Source organism: Rhipicephalus microplus, chromosome 1, assembly GCF_043290135.1.
Source record: "Rhipicephalus microplus isolate Deutch F79 chromosome 1, USDA_Rmic, whole genome shotgun sequence".
NCBI classification, from domain to species: Eukaryota; Metazoa; Arthropoda; class Arachnida; order Ixodida; family Ixodidae; genus Rhipicephalus; species Rhipicephalus microplus.
The window spans coordinates 302,498,084-302,520,572 of NC_134700.1; the positions used below are offsets into that span (position 1 = coordinate 302,498,084).

The following is a 22,489-nucleotide window of genomic DNA, read 5'->3' on the forward strand; positions in this document are numbered from 1 at the left end:
ACGGCGCTTTAGCAGACGATCACAAAGCACACACAAAAAACGAGGTCTCAGGAAAAAAAAAAACATTGCTGCGAGATGAACACAGGTCGACCAACACGCGGCTGCCGCTGTAACAGTGCGGGATGTCAAAACAAACATGGCGGCTGACGGATCGAAGCCACCGGATTTTTTTTTCTTTGCGTCAGTTATGGAGGTTGTGAGTACGTCACGCACGTCAAAACAGTTTCTTCCATCTAAATAAAGAATGCTTTCATTCAAATCAGTTAATTTACAGCATTTGCATAGTGACGCCCGCTTTCAAATCACAGAAACAATGATAGGCGCGTTCAGCTAGACTTGGCACATAACATGTCGATGCGGCAAGTTCATGGTGCGATCATTACGCGGGGGGAAAAAAGTCGAATTTACACGACAAAATTTAAGGGTGCGATCATTACGCGAGTAAATACAATATGGCCCAAGAGACATTTTTTTTGAAGCAAAATATTTCCAGTGCAAAAATGCCATGTGTTCTGGGGACAGGACACACATGATTTGTGAACTGGCCAAGAGCATCAACTGCCAAGCCTCATCATAGGGCTTAAAAAAAAGCAAGGTACACAATGTATTCACAATTAGAAACTGTCCACAATGGCAAATCTTTATTCATGCCCAGCACAAAATTGTCCTACACACCATCCATCACTGCCAAATTCAAAACTGCCACAATTTTTTTTTTTGTGTTGAATAGCATTTCATAGTAAAGGTACCATTTCATTTCTTTCCTTTACTCAATTCCACCTAAACCGTACTTGCCACAAATGAAAGGCAAAAATGAAGATAAGGTGTGTCAAAAATGAAAACAAGTGAAAAGCAAAGCAGTATCAACAACAACAAAAATGTGCTGCTGGTTAGCAAGCAGACTCTTATGAAGGACGAATACAGCACTGCTGTCAATTTTGAATCCCCAGTGATAAAGAAAAGCAGGGAGAGGAAAATGGAGAAGGGCAGGTTGGAATGAGCACTTCTGCTGGCCTCACTTGTCTGTTGAAAAAAGTTTTGCCTGCTGTCCTGGAAAGAGAAGCACACAAGACACCAGAAAAGATGGAAAGCTTAAGCAAGTGCTACAGGCATTACTCATACACTAGCAGTGATGGGGGGTTTTCCTGGGCAGAGGGTTGTTAAATACTGTGCTAGTACGTGCAAGTCGTGCACCGCTCTTCCCGAGCTGCCTCCACTCCGGAAGGAGCTGCTGCTTCTGCTCATGCTCCACTATCAGGCCTTGGTCGCCGGCACTTCACTTTTGGACCCAGCCGATGGGGCCGCTGCAGCTGCGCCCGTGGCTGGCGCTGTCACTTCATCCTTCTTGTCCTTCTTGCCGTCAGCACCTGGCAGAATTGAAGGCAAAGCACGCTCAGGGACAAGCTATGCAAAGATGACTACAGTCGCTAACTCATTTTTCAGACCTGACCGGGACTGCGAAACAGTCTGAAAAAACGAACAGTCCGAAAAAATGGTCAAGCCGTGAATATGAAGTTTATTCAGATTAGAAAAGCCTAAAAAACAAAAATCCAAAATAATGCCGTGATCCATGCTGTATTGGGGACAAGCAAATTTGGTTCTATTTGGGCTACGGTAACGTCGCTGGTAATGGTGTTGGCAATCACTGCTGCTGACCATTGCAGGCGGCGAAATTGGTGGCTCCACAGAACCACGCAAAATAAAACTTGACGCCAGTTGCAAAAAGGTGCATGCAACTTCTCGCCTGTTTGGTGGAACTTAACAACACGGTCTGGGCTTCTTTTACCTGTACCGACATCACGAAGTACGTCAGCCTTTAGCATTTTGCCACTATCAAAACGCTACCGCCCCGGCCACGATCGCACCTCGATCGATTGCAGTTTTGCCAGCCAAAAAAAATCAGACATGGCCTCTGAAACTGGAAGATAGTGCGCGCTTCCAATCTTGAAGTCCACAACAGCGAGCCAAACCCAACAAATCCAACGACAAATTCAACAGGGCAGCTTTCAAAATAGAGCGGCATAACTAAATACTGCCGATTTTGTGCGGGAAAATCAAACCTTGGTACATAAAAAATTGTTCGAAAATCGGCTACGAAAATGCATTGCTACAATGAGAACCTTGACGTTGCATTTGTGAAGTCCGAAGTATCCAACTAGTTTGAAAAATTTGTCGGCCACTGTATAGAGTGCTTCACTAATGACCTATTCACCACGGTTTCCAACTGGAAGGTAGTTTCGGTATTTTTCGCACCATGTAGGGTCAGGGTACTATTTCACTTTTTGAAAACTCCCCGACTTTTTCAGGTTTTCCATTATGACTTGAAGCAAACTCCATGACCGTTATGGCTGCTTAGAAAACTCTGTGCACTGAAAACAGACCCATAAGGGCTAAATAAAATACAAAAAAACTAGGGCAATCTTATGGATAGAAAGTCCTTTATTGAAAAAAGAAAAAAAAAAGGCGGGGGGGGGGGGGAGGCACATGACCTCTGTGGGGATAAGCAGGACTTTCTAACTACACTACTAGTTCACAGTGTCACGGGTTTTACACTTGTATTCACCATCACTGGTACTGAGGCGGTATAGGGTCAGTACTGTGGTTTGTTGGACCCCCTAAACCAATCTGATCAGGCCGCTCTGACTTCCATATTGGGCAAATAATAACTGCGTGTCCGGTATCCGTAAGGAGCGCTTCACGATAATTTGTGGTTTGCAACGCTTGTATGGCCATTCGCCCTTTATCAAATGCGGAACACTGCCACAGTAAGTGGTGAAGGTCTGCGCCGCAGCGCAGCCCGCAGTGATATTATGAATTGTAGAAGCTTGGGCACGTTGGTAGGACATAACTGAATGCAGGAACAGCGCAAAGTAGAAGTAGTTACTTCGTAACTACGGAAGTGTCCTTGTTTTTTTTTTTTTCGCTTCCATAGTTACGAAGTAACTACTTTTTCTTTGCGCTGTTCCTGCATTCTGCATTCCGCAGTGATTGCATGTCACTGTCACAATGTCCAGTTGTCACCATTTTGCTAAAGAGTACGGTGTGTATGGAGAATTTGCATAGACCTTATTAATGAAGACTTATTGGGAGCGTGAAAGCGGACATTTGCTGGAAAAAATAGGACTGGTGAAGTAACCTGCACAATGCACGTTTTACTAGCATGACGCAGGGACGTGCGTACATAGTGCATTGCGGCTACCGAGAGAGCAATTTGATTTGAAAGCTCATACGAGTTCACCCTGAGGGATGGGGGCAGAAAAAGATTGGTCGACCCACCTGCGGAAACAGCAGCGGCGTATGCCACCGTATTTTCCCCGGGCACACCCGTATGCACCGGCCTCCAGATAATTTCTATTGGCCTGTCAGCTTTTTCATGCCTACATATGATGCTTTGAATAGCAGCAGCTGTAGCATCCTCCTACACTGGGCGAAATATTTCCGAGTAGGCAGTGTGCAAGTTGGTAAAGATACGAAGGGGTTTCTGTGCAGTGTATGGGAGGCTTGCAGTCGCTCCCCATATGGCAAGTAGTTCGGCATACATAGGGGTACTGTTCGGTAGATGGCACCTGTAGGCCCCAGTGTACTCGGTGGTCTGCGCGCAGATCCATGCTATACAAGCTTCGCCATCGGAAAAAGCAGCGTCCGTGTATATGTCGATGGTATCTAAGCTCGCTTCCCTAAGTTGTCGCGTGGCAAGAAACTGGCGGGCAGTATTATTGTGACGAGATATGGGGTGAACGAACAGTAGAGAGGCTTTTGGGGTTTCCCATGGGGCTAAGGACTGATTAAGGGGGGACGTGGGTTCTAAAATGTTTTTTTATTTTTTGCTCAATCTTAACCAAACTTCACTACCGAAGCTAGTTTTTTATGCTGATTTCAAATCTCCAATTTGTTTCTTAATATTTCAAGTGGTTTAGAAAACATGAAGGTCTGAATCTTAATTGCGTACTTCTTACGGGACTTCTTGGCAATTTATTCTTGCTAAATCCAAAAAGTGAATGCATAACACCAATGATGGAGACTTGCTGTAGGGGGTGATGCTATTTTTATCCATTTGAAGGCATTTTATAAGCAAGAAAACGGACGAACACCTATGGTCACTATAATACAATAAATTTCTCTCACTAAAATCTTCAATGGTAATTTTTGAAGTGATGCTAAAGAAGTAGAAATAGCATCACCCCCTAGATCATGTCAAGACGAATAAAATGATACTAACTTTGTCGCATTCACTCAAGTTTAACATAGGAAAAACCCTCGTAAGGCCGAGTGCAATGTGCAAAAACATCCCGTAAGGCCGAGTGCAAAACATCGAACTGAGAAAACGTGTTTGAGGTTTCTAGCAACTTTAACTTTTGCTAAAGTGAAGCTACAGCGATATTAATGACATCATTCTGTAGCTCTATATTATAGGATAAATGGCCATGCTAAATTTCACTGTACCCACCCAGAATACCGCTCACAGCTTGTTCTAGAACTATAAAATAGTCATTGACTCAGCACGAGAATTATTTTTTTACCTTGTGGTCGTTCCATTGCCTTGCAAGTGAAAGGAACACAAAAAAATCATGTAATAATGTTGTCCTTGGATAGACATATTGTGAGAAGAGAAGAGCCTGCACCACTACTGTATCGCAGGTTCCTTGGATAGACAATAGATTTACACAATGTTTAGGTCTAAAACCAAGAATATTTAGTTTTGCAAAAATTCTCACTATTTGCCATCATGACTGTTTACAGCAGACCAGGGCTGTAAGCGAAGTCCCCTGCTGGCTTGTGACGCTTTGAAAGTCTTTCCTTTATTGAGCTGCTGTCAAGATGCTCTCTTCACGAATTTTGCAGCCTGCCCTTGTCCTTCTCAAGGCTGCGACGCACCAAGTTATTGCCAGCGCTGTAGCCCAGCTTCTCGGCAATTTCCACGTTGCTCTTGGTTGTGCCTTGGTTGAAGCGGCTGATGGCTTCGGCAACTGCCCTTTCAATGCTCCGCAAGGATGCATGCCGAGTTTTGGGGGCCTGCTGCCAAATAATAGCGTGCAGGCTCTCACTTGTGTTCTGGGTGATCCCATCGCTGCACCTTTCCAAGAGGGCATTGTCGCTCAGCCGCCTAAACACAGGCTCCAATGCCTCAGTTACGAAATCGGGCAGGCTGTCCTTGTGTGGTGGCGGCTTCTCATATTTGGCAAGAGCTCTCTGAAGTTTGCAGCAGGATTCAGGGCCTTCAGGGCAAAGGTCATGCTTTGGTGCCTCGTTAGTTGAAGACATGTGGTTCAAAGTTGCTAGAACAGCCTTCTGCATATCTGGAACATCGTTCCTGTGGCTTCTCAATGCGTAGCCATAGTATGAGGTGATCTTCTTTATCTTTTGTTGCGTAAGTCTGCCCTTTCCACCAAGTGAGCCACCTTGAGCTTTTTTTTTTTTCTCTACAAGGGTACGTAGGGCAGCTCCGACACGCTTGTACACATGATTTATGCAGTCCTTTTTGGCCTCCTTTATGAAGCCGTACACCTCTTTTTCTGTGAGTGCACGGAATGTCCTGCTGTCGCCGTCCGACAGCATTGTCGTATAACGAAGCTTGTGCTTTTCAAGTGACCGCTCAAACAAGCGTAGTGCTGCCTCCACTTCCATCTGGCCAGCATTACAATCAACATTCTTCTGGCACAGAGTGGCATGCTGAAAGAGCCAGGCAGAAAGTCCTGCTTCTTCTTCCTTGGTTGCTGTGGTGCAAGCCAGGCAAAAGTTCGATAGCACGATATGGCCTATCACGAGGCCACTATACATGTCAACAATGCAGCCAACACATATATGCGAGCTATATCCACGCCCAGGTGCCATCATAAATGACGCCGAAGTTTCCGGGCGCGTTGCCGAACTCCGCATAGAGCTCCTTGACGCGAGCAATGCTCCCCGCTTCGCTTTCGGCAGCAGTCGCACAGCATGCCTCTTTCATTATATTCATGTGACTTTGGTAACTCTTGTGGTGAAGTCCTCGATGTGAAATATTCATCCCGGCGAAGAAGTCCGAAAGAGCCGTTGCCCCCTTGCCGATACTGTTGATGGTCTTCATGGCATGCATATTAACTTCAAACGGCCTTATTTTGGCGTCCATCTCGTCGCCTATACGTGGGGACGAAAAACGCTTTTCGCAAAAGTCACAACTCCTGCACGCGACAAGTCCAAATAACGAGCGTATCGCCGCCAGATCCACAATAACAAATTCTGTCCCGTTTTCTTTGCCACCATCCTCCAGATCAATATCTAGTAACTCGAACTTACGTTCCGTCGCGCACTGCCATGCGAGTGATGCCTTCAAGCCCGCTGCATTTCTCCCGCACTCAGCAAACTTGTCCGCCGAATAAAACGCCGTGTCAATGCTTGACCGCATTGCTGCTGGAAGTGCAAGATGACGATCCGACGACGACACAATCCGATGAGGTGCTGCTGCAAGGCACAAAAGAGTGCACCGCTTCGGACACAAGAGGCCGCGGCTGCGCGCCGTCGTTTGAATGCGCTGCTTCGGCGGCATCGGGCGTAATCGGCTGCACGTTGTCGGCTGCTTCCTTCTGGCGGGCGTTCCACGGGCGCCTCCATTTCTTTCCGTACGCTTGGCGCGTCTTCTTCTTTAGACGAGCGTCTCCTATCATGCCGGCAAAAAATGGAAAGTCGGTGCGTCAATCGCATAGCACAAGCAGGCACGTGCGGGAAGCAGACGAACAACGTGCGTGAACGGGCACCGGCGGCCGACGAACAATATACAAAAAAAAAGCGCGGGCAACTTTGGCCGCATCAGCCAATGGGAAGCGAGGAACAAGGGGCTCGCCGGGTGCGCGCGCGCTCCGGCCAATCAGCGGTTCGGAAGGGGGCTGCGGAAAAGGGGCGAGGGCAGCCGTTCTGTTTAAGCAACGCCATTTTGAAGAGTGGCAAAATGCGCACAAAGGAATCAGCTTCAAAACAAGCCCAAGATGGCGGCAATCGGCTGAATGCCTCGCCGGCGGCGTGCGCGGGAAGTTTGAACGAATTTGACCTGCCGTGGGTTGTTTTGCGGCTCCCGTGGCGACTTTATAATCAATTTTAATCCATTTACTGATCGAATTCAGCGTTCACAATTTGAGGACAAGTGCTTATAGGTCTCAAAATTTCAAATATCGCATTTTCTCAAAATCGACTTTTTGGCCATTTTTCCCCATTCTAACCCCCTATTGCAAAGAGGTGACTTGACTCGTACTTGACTTGTATTTGACTCGTTCTTGACTCAAGACAGTCTTGCCGGTCACCATAAATCGTTCTCGAACTTGCGGATGACTTGAAGGCGACTTGGCTCGGTCGAAGTCAGGACAAGTTTCAAGTCAGCTGCGGGGCTAGCTTGAAAGCGACTTCATGCGTTATTCCAACATGGCCACCTCTCGAATGGACGTCGCGCAGAGGGTGGCCTCTTTTGAGTTAGCTTGCCTCGCCATAAGCATAGCATTTTCTGAGGCGCACTGCCTGCCGAAGATTCTTGGACCCGCTTTACGTGACCAAGGAAATCCGATGGAGTTGTACGACGAGCAACAATTCCACGCAGGGTACAGATTCATGAAGAACGCCGTGGGGCAGCTGCTCGTTATGATGCCGCTCCGTGAAAGTGGAGACAACCGAAGACAGCCCATGCATCCAGTGTTACAGCTACTGATGGCTCTCAGGTTTTACAGCGCTGGCACATACCAACCAGTCACCGGAAATTTCGTCCGCATTCCGTAGTCTGCAGTGTGCCGTGCAGTCGGAAAAGTTACGCTACTCATCGCAAAGCACCTGTACGCGATGCTGGTGCGCTTTCCGCAGCCGGCGGACTGTTATGAAGTGGCCGAGTTCCCTTGCGTTACAGGTTGTGTCGACTACACACACGTGCGTATTAATAGCCCCGGTGTCGACAACGCCGAAGTGTTCCATAACCGCAAAGGCTATTTCTGTTTTTCTATAACACGACGACATTTTCCGTCTCTTTCGGTAAAAAAAAAATTGACTCGGTGCTGTGTCCGTGTCCCTCATCTATCCTTTCGTCCCGTATAGGGCGCTGTTTCTCGCTCAGAAAGACATCGCTTGTAGCACAACGCTACGTAAAATTACACACATAAGAAAGAGGTGCCCCTATCACGGGTTTTTTTTATCCGTGTCACCATCACGCAGCGATACAATGCTGCACCCCACGAGACAGAATTCTGCTGAGGGCAATGTCTTGACCCCCGCCTTTTCTCTTGTTTACCAAGCTCAACAAAAGGATACGAATCCCATTTGTTCCCAGAACTTTTTTTTTCATAATAATTGCGACCTAGCCCATTACAGGCATGCACACAGGCGAACAGAAAGGCAAATTCCATGAAAATCGCGTCGCCTCGTGATCCAGGTCAGCACAAATACATGCCATGGCGTTCGAGGGAAAAAAAAAAAAAAAAACGACGGAAGAACCCAACGCGATGCTTGTTTCGCCTCCAAACAAGCAACAGCGGAGAAACGGCCCGCATTTGGGTGGCCACTAAAACCAGCGGGCAACAAGCCACCCTAACCACATGCCGCTCGTTAGCCGTAAAATGGCAAGAATATGCTTGTGGCTCTTCGTTTTTATAGTTATTTGAAAACGTATGGATTTTTTTAATGTAATGCATGCCTTACGCGGACAAGTTCATTATTACCCTCGTTAGCAGGCAAGCAGCTTGTTTCTGCTTTGAAGCTCATTCTTGACTTGACCAAGCAAGACAGCCTGAGCATTTTTATGAAACGCGAAGGCTGACTTAGGCGTTTTGAAGTCCGCTGCTTGGTTCACGCCGACTGGCTCAAGTTAAGTTCAAGTCGCGAGCCAAGTAACATCTCTGCATTCGGGGGTAAGACCCGGGTCGCCCCTTAGGAAGTGGGGCATCATCATGCCGATGAAAATCCCAGGCCAGAAGGTGACGACCTTGCGGCGCGTTTTCTAGGCGGATGAGGTGTCAAGTGTTGGCTTCACGGATGCCGTCTTGCAGAGGGGGCAAGCCCCCTGCACTTTCAAGGGCGGATATCTTAGTGTGTTTAGGAAGCCCTGTCCAAGTACCGTATTTACTCGCATACTCCTCGGACTCGCATAATTCTCGCAACCCTCACATCGCCCAAGAAAAATACGATTTCTTTTTTTCTGGAGTAACTATCGCATCCCCGAAAACTGCCGCAATAATGTCGTCTGCTCGTTCCAGCCACTGATGATGATAGTGCGCGCCATCTCTAGCATCAAGCGTACTATTGCATGTAGATTTAATCCCATCCAAGCTGAAGTGGCCAGTGCGCGTTGTGGCGTGTATTGTATGCTGTGTCGGTAATCTTGGCACGTTATGGTGTGATACAGAAGCTACATAGCTGTTTCAAGTTGCAAGTGATAGATGACAACGGCACTAAACGACGGCAACAGGGCCGCCGGTAGGCCCTTCGGAGTCCAAGAGTTTTGCGTTCGCTACTGGTGACAACAGCTGAGAGCCACCAAGACGCGTTGGGCCTGCCGTGGGCCTAAAACTGGAATTGATGGTAAACTTAATTTCGCGAGAAGGAAACTGCGGGCGATTCTGTTAAATAGTTATCAGCCCAATACTGACGTCCTATGCTTACCTTTTGAGGGCTCCTGTTGAGCGACGAACGCTACCGTTACACCCGCAACGCCCGCAAGCTTTGCGTATGGTATTCTAATTCTCGACTATTTGCTAGCACTTTTTGTGTCTCAAATAAATCTTGCCTTGTGTTGAACTTCTGCTTTTATTGTTGAGGTAACTCTTAATTAGTACTTCTCAAAGCTTGCTGTTAGTTGCTGGTGTAAAAATCCCGATCTGCGGCCACTTTGTTTTTTTTTTTTTTTTTTTGCACTCTGTACGTTCTTGTAGAAAGTTTTCCCCGCGTAATTTTCGCACTCCCAACTTAGCATCGGTTTTTCCACTAAGAAAAGTGCGAGGATTATGCAAGTAAACAGGGTAGTAAGTCTTCGGGCTCCATCCAGGTGATGCACCGCTTAAGGGGGGACACGGGTCTTGAAAGCGAAAAAATAGCGAAAAAAACGATTTTTCAATTCTGTTGTTGTTGCATTCAGGACATCTTCCTGCACGTTCTCGCAAAACTTTAGGCCTGTAAACAGTATAGTTTTCCCGGACGATCATATTTACTACGCGAACTTTCTAGTTTCGCTCGCGGTAAACGCCATAAAACGATCAGTTTCGCGCCGCCGCCGATTTGCAACCGTGCCACGGAGCGCAGCCATCTTGGCCTCCTTTGAAACTGCATCCTTTGCCCTTTTTTTTTTCAGCCAAACGCGAGTTTTCAGTGATACGCTGTAACTGAATAATCAAACAAAAAAGAAAACGAAACCTAGCTATCTCATTGGCCCACAGCCGCCACGTGACAAAAGTGCGCCTCCTCATTGGTCCGTGGTTGTTTCCGGCTGCTTGCAGCGAAAACGAACTGCCGTCATTTTGAAAGAGGCCATTGTCGTCTGTCGTCGTGCGCCATGCCTAACGGTTATCGGAAATTTCGCACCGTGCACAAGTTCGGCAAATCACGACGGAAGCGTGTTGCGAAGCGAAGAAATGCATCGCTGCCTTCGACGGAGCCCGCTGTGCACCTTGGACCGGCATCAGATAACACGACAACGGCGGAACGCGAGCCGGCGACTGACGCGCACGCCCTGGACTTCGCCCCGACGGTTGCGGCAGCGGCCGTGCAGGACACCGGAGCTGCGCGGCCTGAGCGCACAAGATTGGACTCGACTTTTTTAACAAGTGCAGATTGTGCTTTGCGCGAGCAACAAACGCAGCAGAGACTTTTCCAGCTAGCGTCAGTATCAGCGACGGAAAGGAAAATGAAGTGCGTCGCGAGTGACAGTGCCCCGAGTTCAACCACGGCGTATACGGTTGTTGACCTGGACCTTGTAAATAACCTGTTCGAGGTTGGTAGTTGCCGTGTGTGCCGTGGTGATCTAACTATTGAGAGGGACACGCGTGAGTACGGCATCGCCGTGAAACTGACAGTGTCGTGCAGCAATTGCGGTGAACTGCGATCGCAGTGGAGCTCGCGGCGAGTTGCTGGCTCGGCGACGTGCAATCCCTTCGAAATAAATATTCTCGCTGCACGGGCGGTGCAAAGCACGGGGAATGGGCAGACTGCCCTAAATGACATTTTTTCTGCCATTGGAGTTTCTCACAGAGGTCTTCACAATAAGACCTACCAGCATTATTTGAAGACCAAGCTGAACCCAGCTACGGCAAAAGCATGCTCTGAGAACTTGGCAAAGTGTGCTGCCGAAGTGACACAGCTGTACAGTGACCTGAATTTTGGAAATCCGGGTAACATTGCTGTTTGTTTTGATGGCTCATGGCACACACGTGGACACTCTTCTCACATTGGTGTGGCCACCGTGATTGAGCTATTTACAGGATATGTGCTAGATTACGTGGTTCTCTCCAATTTCTGCCTCGGCTGTGAGTGTGGGCCGCAGCCAGATAGCCCAGATTATGCTGCATGGAAGGCAAAGCACTTATGCCAAAAAAACATAAGCTGCAAGGCAGGCCAAATGGAAGTTGAGGCAGCAAAGATTCTGTTTCAACGTTCACTCTCTCTGCATGGCCTCAGGTATACAACCATGCTCTGTGATGGTGATAGCCGCTCATTCATTGCCATTGATGAAGCCAAAGTTTATGGCTTTATTCCTGTGGTAAAAGAAGAGTGCACCAACCACATTCAGAAGCGAATGGGCACAGCGCTTCGCACCCTTGTGCAAAAGCACAAGTCGGGTGATGCGCAGCGCATTAGTGGTAAAGGACGGCTGACCGCAGACCTGATCACCAAGATCTCCAGCTATTATGGATGGGCTATCAAGTCTTTTGCTGGAGACTTAGATAAAATGCACAACGCAGTGTGGGCCACATTCTATCACATTACGTCGACAGATGAGAAGCCCAATCATAACTTCTGTCCGGATGGTCCTGACTCATGGTGTAACTATAACTCGGCCATGGCAAAAAACGAACCACCACCAAAAAGCAGGTACAACTTGCCAGAAGCGGTCAGCAGTGCACTGCGGCCCATTTTTGAGCGTCTGGCTGACAAGAAGTTGCTGCAGCGGTGCCTGAGAGGACAAACTCGGAACGCTAATGAGGCACTGCATTCAGTCATTTGGAGCCTCGCGCCCAAAGACAAAAATGCCTCACTATATGCAGTCGAGGCAGCAGTTGGAGAGGCTGTGATGAGGTTCAACCTTGGCACCCACAATGCCAGCTCAAGCATATTGCGAGAGCTCCAAGTAGAGCAAACCGCCAAGGGTAGCCGAAGGGCTAATGAAAAGGACTCCCAACGCACTATCAATGCAGAAAGGAAGACGGGGTCATCAGCAGCCTTTCAGGCAGCTGCAAAGCGGAGGCAAAGAGGAAAGCCCCACCCAGATTATTCTCCAGGAGCCTTCTGAGCCACTGGCTGTTGTAATTTCGCCCATCCAGGAGAATAAAAGGCTTTTTTCACATGTCTATTAGTTTTTCCCACTTTTCTCAAAACACTTTTATTGGCCGTCTCCAATTTTCTGGGTGGCTGTTGTTACCCTTCTAATCATCCAATTTTAATGGGTTTTTTTTTTTGTCTTATAGCTAGACTTCCAAAGAGTGCAATATGCCTATAATACAATGTTTCTTCACCCTGAAACATTTTGAAATTTTGGGCAAACAACAGACAAAGAATTCATGTCTCAATAAAAATTTTTGAACTTTTATAACTTGGGATAAAATAAATGTAGAAACACGAAATTATGCTTCTTGCACTCATTGAGCATTCAGGAATATATAAATATAATTTTTAGCTTGGTTATTGTAAAATATTTTTTGCCAGTCATCCCACAAGTGTAAAACAGAAAAAGTTGTATAAAATTTTTTCTTCGTGAGATACAGAAAAACTGGTTGCATATTTGAAATCAGCACATTAAATTACATATTACCTGCAAGTTTCATTACTCTAGTAGCAGTAGCAATAAATGTTTTGCCCAAGGCCCATGTCCCCCCTTAAGCGAATGGGCGAGCTGCAAGGAAATTTCGAATCCGTGTCTGCGCACGCTGACTTGGGTAGCGCTTAGCTAGTTCTTTAAGAATGCGGTTATGGTGAACATTATCGAACGCTTTCTGCATGTCGAAGGCCAGCAAGTAGTCAGGTAACATCTTTCTTGAGGTACGACTGATAACACGCCGTAGCAGCCAAAGGCAATCATGGGTGCCGAGGTTAGGGCAAAAACCCGCCTGGGCTGGATGGTATCCCGGTCGGGTTATCTCGAGGTAATAGGACATGCGTGTGTGAATCATGCGTTGAATGAGTTTACATAAAGTAGACGTTAAAGATATTGGCTGGAGGTTCTTGCACAGGGTCTTCTCTTTTCCATGTTTCGGAGTGGGCTAAATGAGAGACAGCTTAAGGTTCTCCGGAACATTCCCCGAGGCCCAGAGGTCATTGATTACCGCCAAAAAATCATCCCGAGCATCATCTCCAAGGTTGCGGAGTCCTTGCCATGTGATTCGGTCGTGACCAGGCGCCGATCGAGATTGCCCGAGTTTGATGGCTGCTATCATTTCGCCCATGCTAAATGGGCGATGGAGATATGGATCAGGTTGCGTTATCGGATCAGGTGCAGGTTTTCGGAGATGTAGGCGGAGTGAGTGAAGCGAGAGGAAAAAAAGTGGTAGTAACTTCGTCTTCCACAACTGACGGATCTGCTTTGAGGAACAGCTCGGCCAGAGGAGGGTTGCCCTTTCCTTTCCTGCAGAGACTACGAAAAATGCGCCATAGACCTTGGAGGCCCAATACACGGCCAAGGCGTTCGCAGGTGGATTGACAGGCTTTACTTTGATTGATATGTGGGGTTTAACGTCCCAAAACCACCATATGATTATGAGAAACGCCGTAGTGGAAATTTCGACCACCTTGGGTTCTTTAACGTGCACCCAAATCTGAGCACACGGGCCTACAACACTTCTGCCTCCATCGAAAATACAGCCGCCGCAGCCGGGATTCGAGCCCGCGACCTGCGAATCAGCAGCCGAGTACCTTAGCCACTAGACCACCATGGCGGGGCCAGGCTTCGCTTTGAAGTTGGAGCTAATATTTATTGATAAGCTTAAATTGGTGCTTAATTTTCATGAGGTCAGAGTGTTGTTTGCCGTGCGAGCGGTATCTGCCGTTTTCCATAAATTGCCTAAATGGTTATCCATCAGTTGAATATGGTCTTCACATGGCACTGTTTCGTGTGCCAGTTCACGGGTCTGTTGAACAATGTCCAGAAGGCCCTCAACTGTCGAGAAGGATCCAGTAACATTACTATGAAAGTATTTCACTTAGTCATCGCTGTTGTTTTGATCCGGAGGCGTTTTCGATGAAGTGCCACGAATATCGGGAGATGATCACTGCCCCATGACTGGCTGGAGACTGTCCAGTGCCGTACAAATTGGGGGCTGGCGAGGGTAAGATCTGGGGTCGTGTCTCTTTGCGCTCTATGTATTTCTATTCTTGTAGGGGTGTCGGGGGTGTTACAAATTTCTACAGAAGAGAGTTCAATAGCGTCGTAAAGATATTTTCCCCATTTATTTGGCTTTTGGGCACCCCAGGCAGGGTGATGAACATTAAAATCACCCCCAATGAGCAGAGGGAGGTTCTTAAATGCTTGCTTGACGACCAATTACAATATCTTCGTTACCTCTTTGGCTGATGGAAGATTTGTAGTCAATATCGGCCAACACATCAGCTTTTTCGATCACTGAAGGTTTTACAAAACGCAACATGATCTCGCTTAGCAAGTTACTAAGCATTTCACGCAGCAAGTGCATTTGAGGGGCTCCAGACTGCAGGAACACGTTCACCTTTTCAAACTCTGGGATTACAGACAGCAAGAAGTCACAGTAGGGTCTATCTGCACCTGATGAAAGAAACATGAATGCCTTTCTTCTCGTTTGAGGGGGGACGCGGCTATGGGATCGCGAAAAATGGCAAAGAAATCGATTTTTTGAAACTCAGTTTCTGGAACTCTTTTTCTATCTGGTTCCAAAATATCTACACTGAAAATCGCGCAGAAGTGCTTCGGAAAGTTCATTTCACCCACCTAGGTAAAACTTTTTCTGGAAATGGCGAGAAAACGGCTATTTTCAAAAAATTAGAGCTTGGCGTTGCTTGGGCCGGGAGCCGGCTTCTTGGGCTCATCGTAAAGAGCATTTCTCCGTGTTTAACTTTCCCGCCTCAGCTGGCTCCTCCCTTTCACAACAAGCCAGCAAAAAGCAAATGTTTGAAGGTCATTTTGAGGCCCTTGATTGGCCCTGGCCGCCATGTTGCCTCAGCTCGCCTCGCCATTGGCCCGATGCTCGCTCCGGGAGATCGTCGTCTGCTGCTTGTGCGTCGCGAGGACACGACTCTCGAAAATCGCCACTTCGTGACGTGTTCACGGCTTGATAATCACTTAAGATATAACTACGCTTTAGTTACGAGCAGTAAGCGGATGCGCGATCAGGTTACTACGAGCGGGAGTGGTGGTCTACGAGCGCGGCGCGTCATCGGAGTCGGCTCTAGGCCTAACTCCGCTGATAAGTGAGACTACGGGCAGGAACAACGCGCAAGCGCACTCTTGGCGACGTGCTTCTTCGCAAGGAATGCACCACATCACTCGCTAGCTCCTCTGAATCACGTCCGGGCATTTTACGCATCGGCAGCAAACAACACAATCACGCTCGTCACCCCCCCCCCCCCTTTTCACTGCCAAGGATCCCTCGGAACAGGGGCTAGCAGTTTCGCGCGTCATCATTCGAAAATGTGATGCCAAGTGCAGTGCGTGCCGATTTCTTGTTTTCATAGTTACACATTCTGCGCATCGTCATCGAACGCCGCTGGCAAGTGCATTACGCGCCGGCTGCACTGTCCACGCGGCCGCGCACCCCACGGTCATATGGAGTGCTGTCAATAAGCTTTTGTGATGCGATTCAGCCGAGCTTGGAGCCGTGCTTGATATCGCCACGAACGTCTATGAATGTTCCGAGGTTAATGAATTGCTGTAGATTAGAGTTTCTGCGACCGACTGTATGATGATGCGTTTCACAGCTAGAGCGGCGAAAGAGCATGTATGAATCAAGGGCACGAATTTTTATATGCCCGTTTCGTGTCATAATTATACTGCTAGAAATTCCCATGCCACCAGTCTTCTGCCCATAACTGTTATTTAGAAAGAAGGCATAGGCCATCATGGTGTGATCCATTTTTCTGGTGTGCATAAACCTCTCTCCAAATAAAGAAAAGATCAGTGAATATTTGCAATCAAGTACTTAATTACGCTAATTACAACTTCAGCACAAGAAAGTATGTGTAATAATTTCAGTATATAGTTTTATTCAATTACAATCATTTCTGTCATACCTATCACACCACTCCTTCATACAAAGAACTTGGTTAGAAATCCATAGTTGTTCTTTGTAAATCATGAAAAGAAGTAAATCATGAAAAGAAGTCAAATATCACAAGACAAACCTGAGATCAGAATTTTTAGGTGTCTTAGAGGCGTAAAGAAAAGTTGAAACTTTAAACGCAGCTTTCTCGATACTGTTTTTTTTTTTTTTGACATTATGCTCAGTCCCTCCACAAGGTTCAATGAAGAAATAATTTGTTTCTCGTAAAGTATTTTCGGTATCGCTTCAAAATTTTTATGGAAGCACTGTGAGGTTATTCTTAGTGTCTGTGCCAATTTTCATCAATATCCATTTAGAAACAAAAAAGTTCATTGAAAAAAGCCTGTCGAAAACTTCGACAGGCTTTTTCTCACAAGTGTGTTTTGGACATTGTGCATTGCTCGTGGAAAGAGTAGCGCAAGAATGACTGGACCGATTACGATTCCGTTTTTTTTTTTTTACTGAATCCCTGAACACTGCTTGTGAATACGGCGATCTCCAATTTCTGTTTTGTGGCCCTGTTATTTTCCTAGATGACGATTTGTCCGTGCCACTGTTTCTGACAATGTGTGTCGGCAGCCATGATGATCTCTAAGAAAAAAAAAGAACTTATTAAAAAATTCTGAGAGTGCCATACCCTGTAGCTTTCTTTTGAGTAAAGATCAACACCATTCGCAGCTTCCTGGCACGTTTTGTTGCAGCGCTAGGCTTTCCACGAGCAGACCATGTAATTGGATCGTGCAGCATTATGTAACTTGAGAACTAGTGAAACTATCATGATGAAACTGCACATTTCCTTATTCGAGACACTAATGAGTATGCATGCCAAATTTCATTGCTGTAGGTCAACAAATAAAGGTTTTTTCAAAGCCACCTCCCCCCTTAAGACCTTTCCTAGATGGTTTTAGGTTCACTTGGGAGCTGTATCCAACACGGGGACATATGTGTAAAGTCTTGGTCTCTTGCTCTAATGACTGCTCTCCGCTTCCTTTGCATGCTTCTGAAGGTCAGTGGGAAGGTTACACGGCTTGCTGGGAAACCCGCCCGGAGGGCCTTACTTCTCTATGGAAGAAACTAAGCAGTGGCTGCCACTGGTCCACAAGCCGTTTCAAGCTCCTTGCGAGCGAGAACCACCCGGTGCTGACGCTCTTTAAAATTTTCTTGGCCTCTACATCGTGGAGAGACTGAAAAGCTTTCAGCTTATCCATCCTTTTTGAGCTTTTTCTCGGGGTAGTAGAAAATGTCAACTACCCCCTCATCCACATTCAGTGGAAGGCATGCTGAGCCTTTCTGTACTGCCAGATTGATCAAATGGCAACAGCAGCCCATGATGGCAATGTTCTCATGGCTTTCTTCCAGCACAGCAGTCACTTCATTTTTCAATGCAATCATGACTGGCGCGTTATCACACGCCGCGCCGATGCAGTTGTGGAACAGTATCTTTTTGCTCGTGAGCGTGTCCACAAGTACATCGATGTTTCGTCCTGTGGAGTTACCTTCGAGGGCAGGCATCACGAGCAAGGCAGTGCGAACAGTACTATCACAGAACGTCACCACGATTGGATACAGTTTTGCACCGTTGCCGGCGTCATTGCTCCCGTCTGTGGCGAACGAGAACGGAGCGTGCTGAAAGTGAATTATCACTTCGTCTATAGCTTTATTGGCCATTTCCTTCACAATTGCCGTAGTCTGTACGGGTGCAGGCGTAGTTCTTAGCTTCCTTCTAGTCCGGAAACATTTTCCTGAAGAGGTCTCCAGCGTGATCAGCAGCCGTGAACGGCACGTTGTGTTCAATCAGGAACGCAGTAAAAAGGCACTCGGCTGGAATTGTAGTATCGAGATCCGCTTTGCTGAAGTACCCTCAAAGTTTCCCGCTAGAGTCCACAAATCTCGCCAAGTCTGCTTTTTTTCGTACTCCAAGTAGCAGAATATCCCGGCGACCAGCGTGCGAAATGTTCACATCACAGCAGCACAAACTACAAAATGCGTACCGCTCACCTTTCAGCGACCTCTTAATAAATGGACTGTCAGTCGAATAGCTGGGAATAAAAACTTGGAAGTATTTCTTCTCGGACATCTCGTGAGCTACTAGGACTGAACCATACGCTACCGCTCCGCAAAAGCATTTGCAAGGCACCTCCCGCAGCGCGCATGGTAACAAAGAAAGTCTAACACATTTCCGCTATCCGCGAAGTCAATGCCTTTGGCTTTGACTCTGGATACCGTATCTACTCGCATAATCCTCGCACTTTTTTTGCCAGAAAACCGATGCAAATTGGGGAGTGCAAGAATTCTGCGAGGAAAACTTTCTACGAAAATGCAGAGAGCGAAAAAGAAAACGAAGTGGCCGCAAATCTGAATTCTCACAAAAGCACTTTACAGCAAGCTTTAAGAAGTACTAATTAGAACTTACCTCAACAATAAAAGCAGAGGTTTAACACAAGGCAAGATTTATTTGAGACACAAAAACCGGAAGCAAATAGTCGAGAATTAGAAAACCATACGCGATGCTTGTGGGCGTTGCAGGCGTAGCGGTAGTGGTCGGCACTCAACAGGATCCCTCAAAATGTAAGCGTAGGACGTTAGTATTGGGCTGATGGCTATTTAACAGAATCGTCCGCAGTTCCCTTCTGAAGAAATAAAGTTTACCATCAATCCCAGTTTTAGGCACACGGCAGGCTCAACGCGTCTTGGTGGCTTTCAGCTGGCGTCACCAGTAGCGAACACAAAACTCGTAGGCTCCGAAGGGCCCACCGGCGGCCCTGTTGCCGTTGTTTAGCGCATGATCTATCACTTGCAACTTGAAGCAGCCGTGTGGCTTCAGTATCGCCCCATAACGTGCCCAGATTATCGACACAACACACAGAACACGCCGCAACGCGCACTGGCCACTTTGGCTTGGCTTGGATTGGATCTCCGTGCAATAGTACGCTTGATGGCGCCAGATGGTGTGCACTATCATCATCAATGGCAGGAACAAGCAGACGACATTATTGCGGCAGTTTTCGGGGGTGCGATAATTACTCGAGGAAAAAAAAAATCGTACTTTTTTTTGGGGTGATGCGAGAATTATGCGAGTGCGAGGATTACGCGAGTAAATACGATATAAGCCAATACACTGTTGCCTGCATAATCCCACGAAAAAAAAAAAAAAAAAGAAGGCCAGATGGAGCTGGTGCAGTTGACTGTCTGAAGCAGCGCGTTAAGTTTGGGAACAATTTGGCCCGAAACATGAAAAATCGTTAAAATATAGTTGTCATTACGATACTCGTAAAAATGTGCTCAAAATCGGGCACTTCACGATAAAATCATAAAACTTGGCAGGTATGCATATATGTATACTTATCTATATATCAACACTCTAGAAAAAAAAAGCTGCCCACGCTCGTCTGCGCCGACCCGCTCTTATCTCTGACGCATACCGTATTTACACGATTGTAAGGTGACTCGAATGTAAGACGACCCCCCCAAAATCGCATCTCAAAAAAAAAAAAAAAAAAGAAGAAGAAGAAGAAGAAGAACGCGCGCATTTTACACAAGGGAAATTTATTCACGTGGTTGCGGAGGATTATTCATCGTCGCTGGAGTCGTCCTCCCTGGTGCTGCTGCCGTCATTGCTGCTGCAGTCCCACAGCACGTCGTCGTCAAGTGTGAGTCCACACTTCGCGAACGACCGCACCACGGCATCGCGTGGGACGGCCGCCCATGCGGAGAGGACCGATTCCGAACTTCCGTCCTGCTGCACAGTTGTTGGTTTCCTCCGCATGAAGAATAGCAGCCCGCTTAAACGCTGCCGTAAACGAGCGCCGAGTGTTCTTCGAGCCTACGGCATTCATGTCAGACAGAAGTGACTCGAGAGAGCCGGTCGTGGACACAAGCGACAGGAGCACGCGGCGACGCGCCCGCTTAGAAAATTGTATCACAAAGAGGAGCTCTTCCGTCAACTACCAATACCCCCCTACGGCGGCTCTTCCATCGATTACCGGTGCTCCCTCAAGAGCCGTGCGCTCGTCATAAAGGCACTCGTAATGCGCGCAGTAGATGCTAAAAAAAGAAAAGCTTTTGTATAAGCACGTGGAAAACTATGCGCTTTGGGTTGAGCGGGAAACTATTCGAGATGACAATACATGGGTTTCGATTCTAAGACGACCCCCCAACATTGGATTGTCAAATTTGAAAAAAAGGGTCGTCTTACAATCGTGTAAATACGGTACTTTGCCCCGCGGGGATGGGGAGGGGGGGTTGATGCTTGTGCACGCGCGCTCATCTTTCGGTGTGGAGAATTGTGTGCCTTCGGCTTTCACTAAACGATTGCATTAGTTGCGGGTCCCACAAAGGTATCTTCGGTCTATGCATGCACAGGCCCCGTTTGCAAAAACAGCGCACTTTTCATATACAGCGAGGTATAACTGGGACACTTGTTAGTTTGTACTCATCCGTAGCAGTGATTATGTATCGAGCATCGCTTTGTTTTGTTCAAACAGCGCGTTACATGTCGAGCGATAAACAATGTTAGTTTGCTCTCGTTTTGTGTGTATTGTTTTCGTGTGTCATTTGTGCGTGAGCAGCACGCTGCGCGTTTTCATCTGCTTGCCGTTCTCAGTGTGACATTCCGTGCTGTTGCTGCTGCATTCATCGCTTCGTCCTTGCGGCTAAACTGTGACCTTTTTGTTACGCATTTACTGACTTTAGTCTACTGCTGTCTACTACTTTAGTCTACCACAACGGTTGTGCCAACGACAATCACACGCACTGTAGAAGACGGTGCGTGCGCCGGTCGCACGCATACTTCCGAAGCTTCGGTAACGCTGCTCAGACCCTTCGTTCGACGATTTCCATACTGAAGTTTGTATCACCCGCCGCGATTAGGAAATGTGTTCGTAACATTCGAATTTTAGTCCAATAGACATAGTGGAATTTTGCTGAGGAATTTCAAAATTCGTATATGCCGCGATTTCACATCACTGAGATTCTACTGTAGGTTTAGATGAACACCTCTTAAACGCATTCATTATAAAATGGGGTAGGTTTAAAAAGCCTGGAGCGGATTGAGCTGCTTTTTTGTCAAGGCGGCCAGAACACTCACAAAAATTTTGATTTTTGGGAAATTTTCATGACAACCGTACAAACGGAAGAAACGGTCTGAATCCGGGAGACTTGACAGGTACTGATTTGTGGTACAGTTGTTTTAAATTCTGTTTTCAAGAAAATATGTGCAAACAAAGTATGAACAAGCTCTAGTGACTAAAAGGTGTGCAAACTAAGGGTGTGAAAACTCTAGTGATTAAAGCACACTTCTAAGGAAACTATCTACGAAGAACTGGCCATGTCACATAACTGGCTTAGTGGAAGACCTTTCAAACCTGTAATCTTGTGTTTTCCATGGCCTTGACTCAAGCAAGCATAGGTTCAACCTGTCTGAACACTGCAGAAGAATTATGGCAGGGCTCACCCTCATGGTCAGCAGCCTCGCCATCACGCCTGCGTTTGCGGTTCAGCAAGTTGCGGGCAAACTTCGGTGGTGGCAGGGGATCCATGCCAAGAACTTTGTGAATCTGGCGGAAGGCTACCAGGCGCAGAGCATGCTGCGACAAAAAGGACAACACTTTACAATACTCTCGCACACAACAAAAACCGAGTTAAAGATGACCGGCAATCTTGAATGAAAACTAATGAAAACTTCGGCCAAATTTGTACTGCACACTTCATGTAATTATTCTACAGCACAGAGTTTCCTAAAATTAACTGTAGGGGACTGACGCTGCGATCGTTCAGCAACCATAGGAATAATGGGTAGTAAACAGACTTGAATTCGTCTTTGTACTTTCGGACCTAACCCGAAACTTGAATTCGTCTTTGTACTTTCGGGTTAGCTAACCTAACCTAACAATTATTCCTGTGTTTCAATTTTGTTTCAAAGGTAAGAACAAGCCCTTCTGAACTTCGTGAAACAGATTTGAAATGGTATGCCTAAAAGATTAAGGTAGTGAAGCATAATTGCTGAACACTTGCTTATTTTTGTTTAGTAACAAAACAGCTACAAGCCACGCAAA

At 46.9% G+C, this 22,489-nt stretch overlaps 1 protein-coding gene across 2 annotated transcripts in view; it reads right to left on the bottom strand.

The window, feature by feature from the left end:
- Positions 1-607: 607 nt before the first annotated feature.
- Zn72D (Zinc-finger protein 72D) overlaps positions 608-22,489 on the bottom strand; it is a 139,319-nt gene continuing 117,437 nt past the window's right edge. For both annotated transcript variants that reach the window (XM_037412247.2, XM_037412246.2), the window contains exons 16-17: positions 21,889-22,021; positions 608-1,367 (exon numbers count right to left, since the gene is read on the bottom strand). In XM_037412247.2, coding sequence (XP_037268144.1) covers positions 1,255-1,367; positions 21,889-22,021 — 246 coding nt within the window. In that variant the 3' untranslated portion in view covers positions 608-1,254. The remainder of the gene's footprint in view (positions 1,368-21,888; positions 22,022-22,489) is intronic.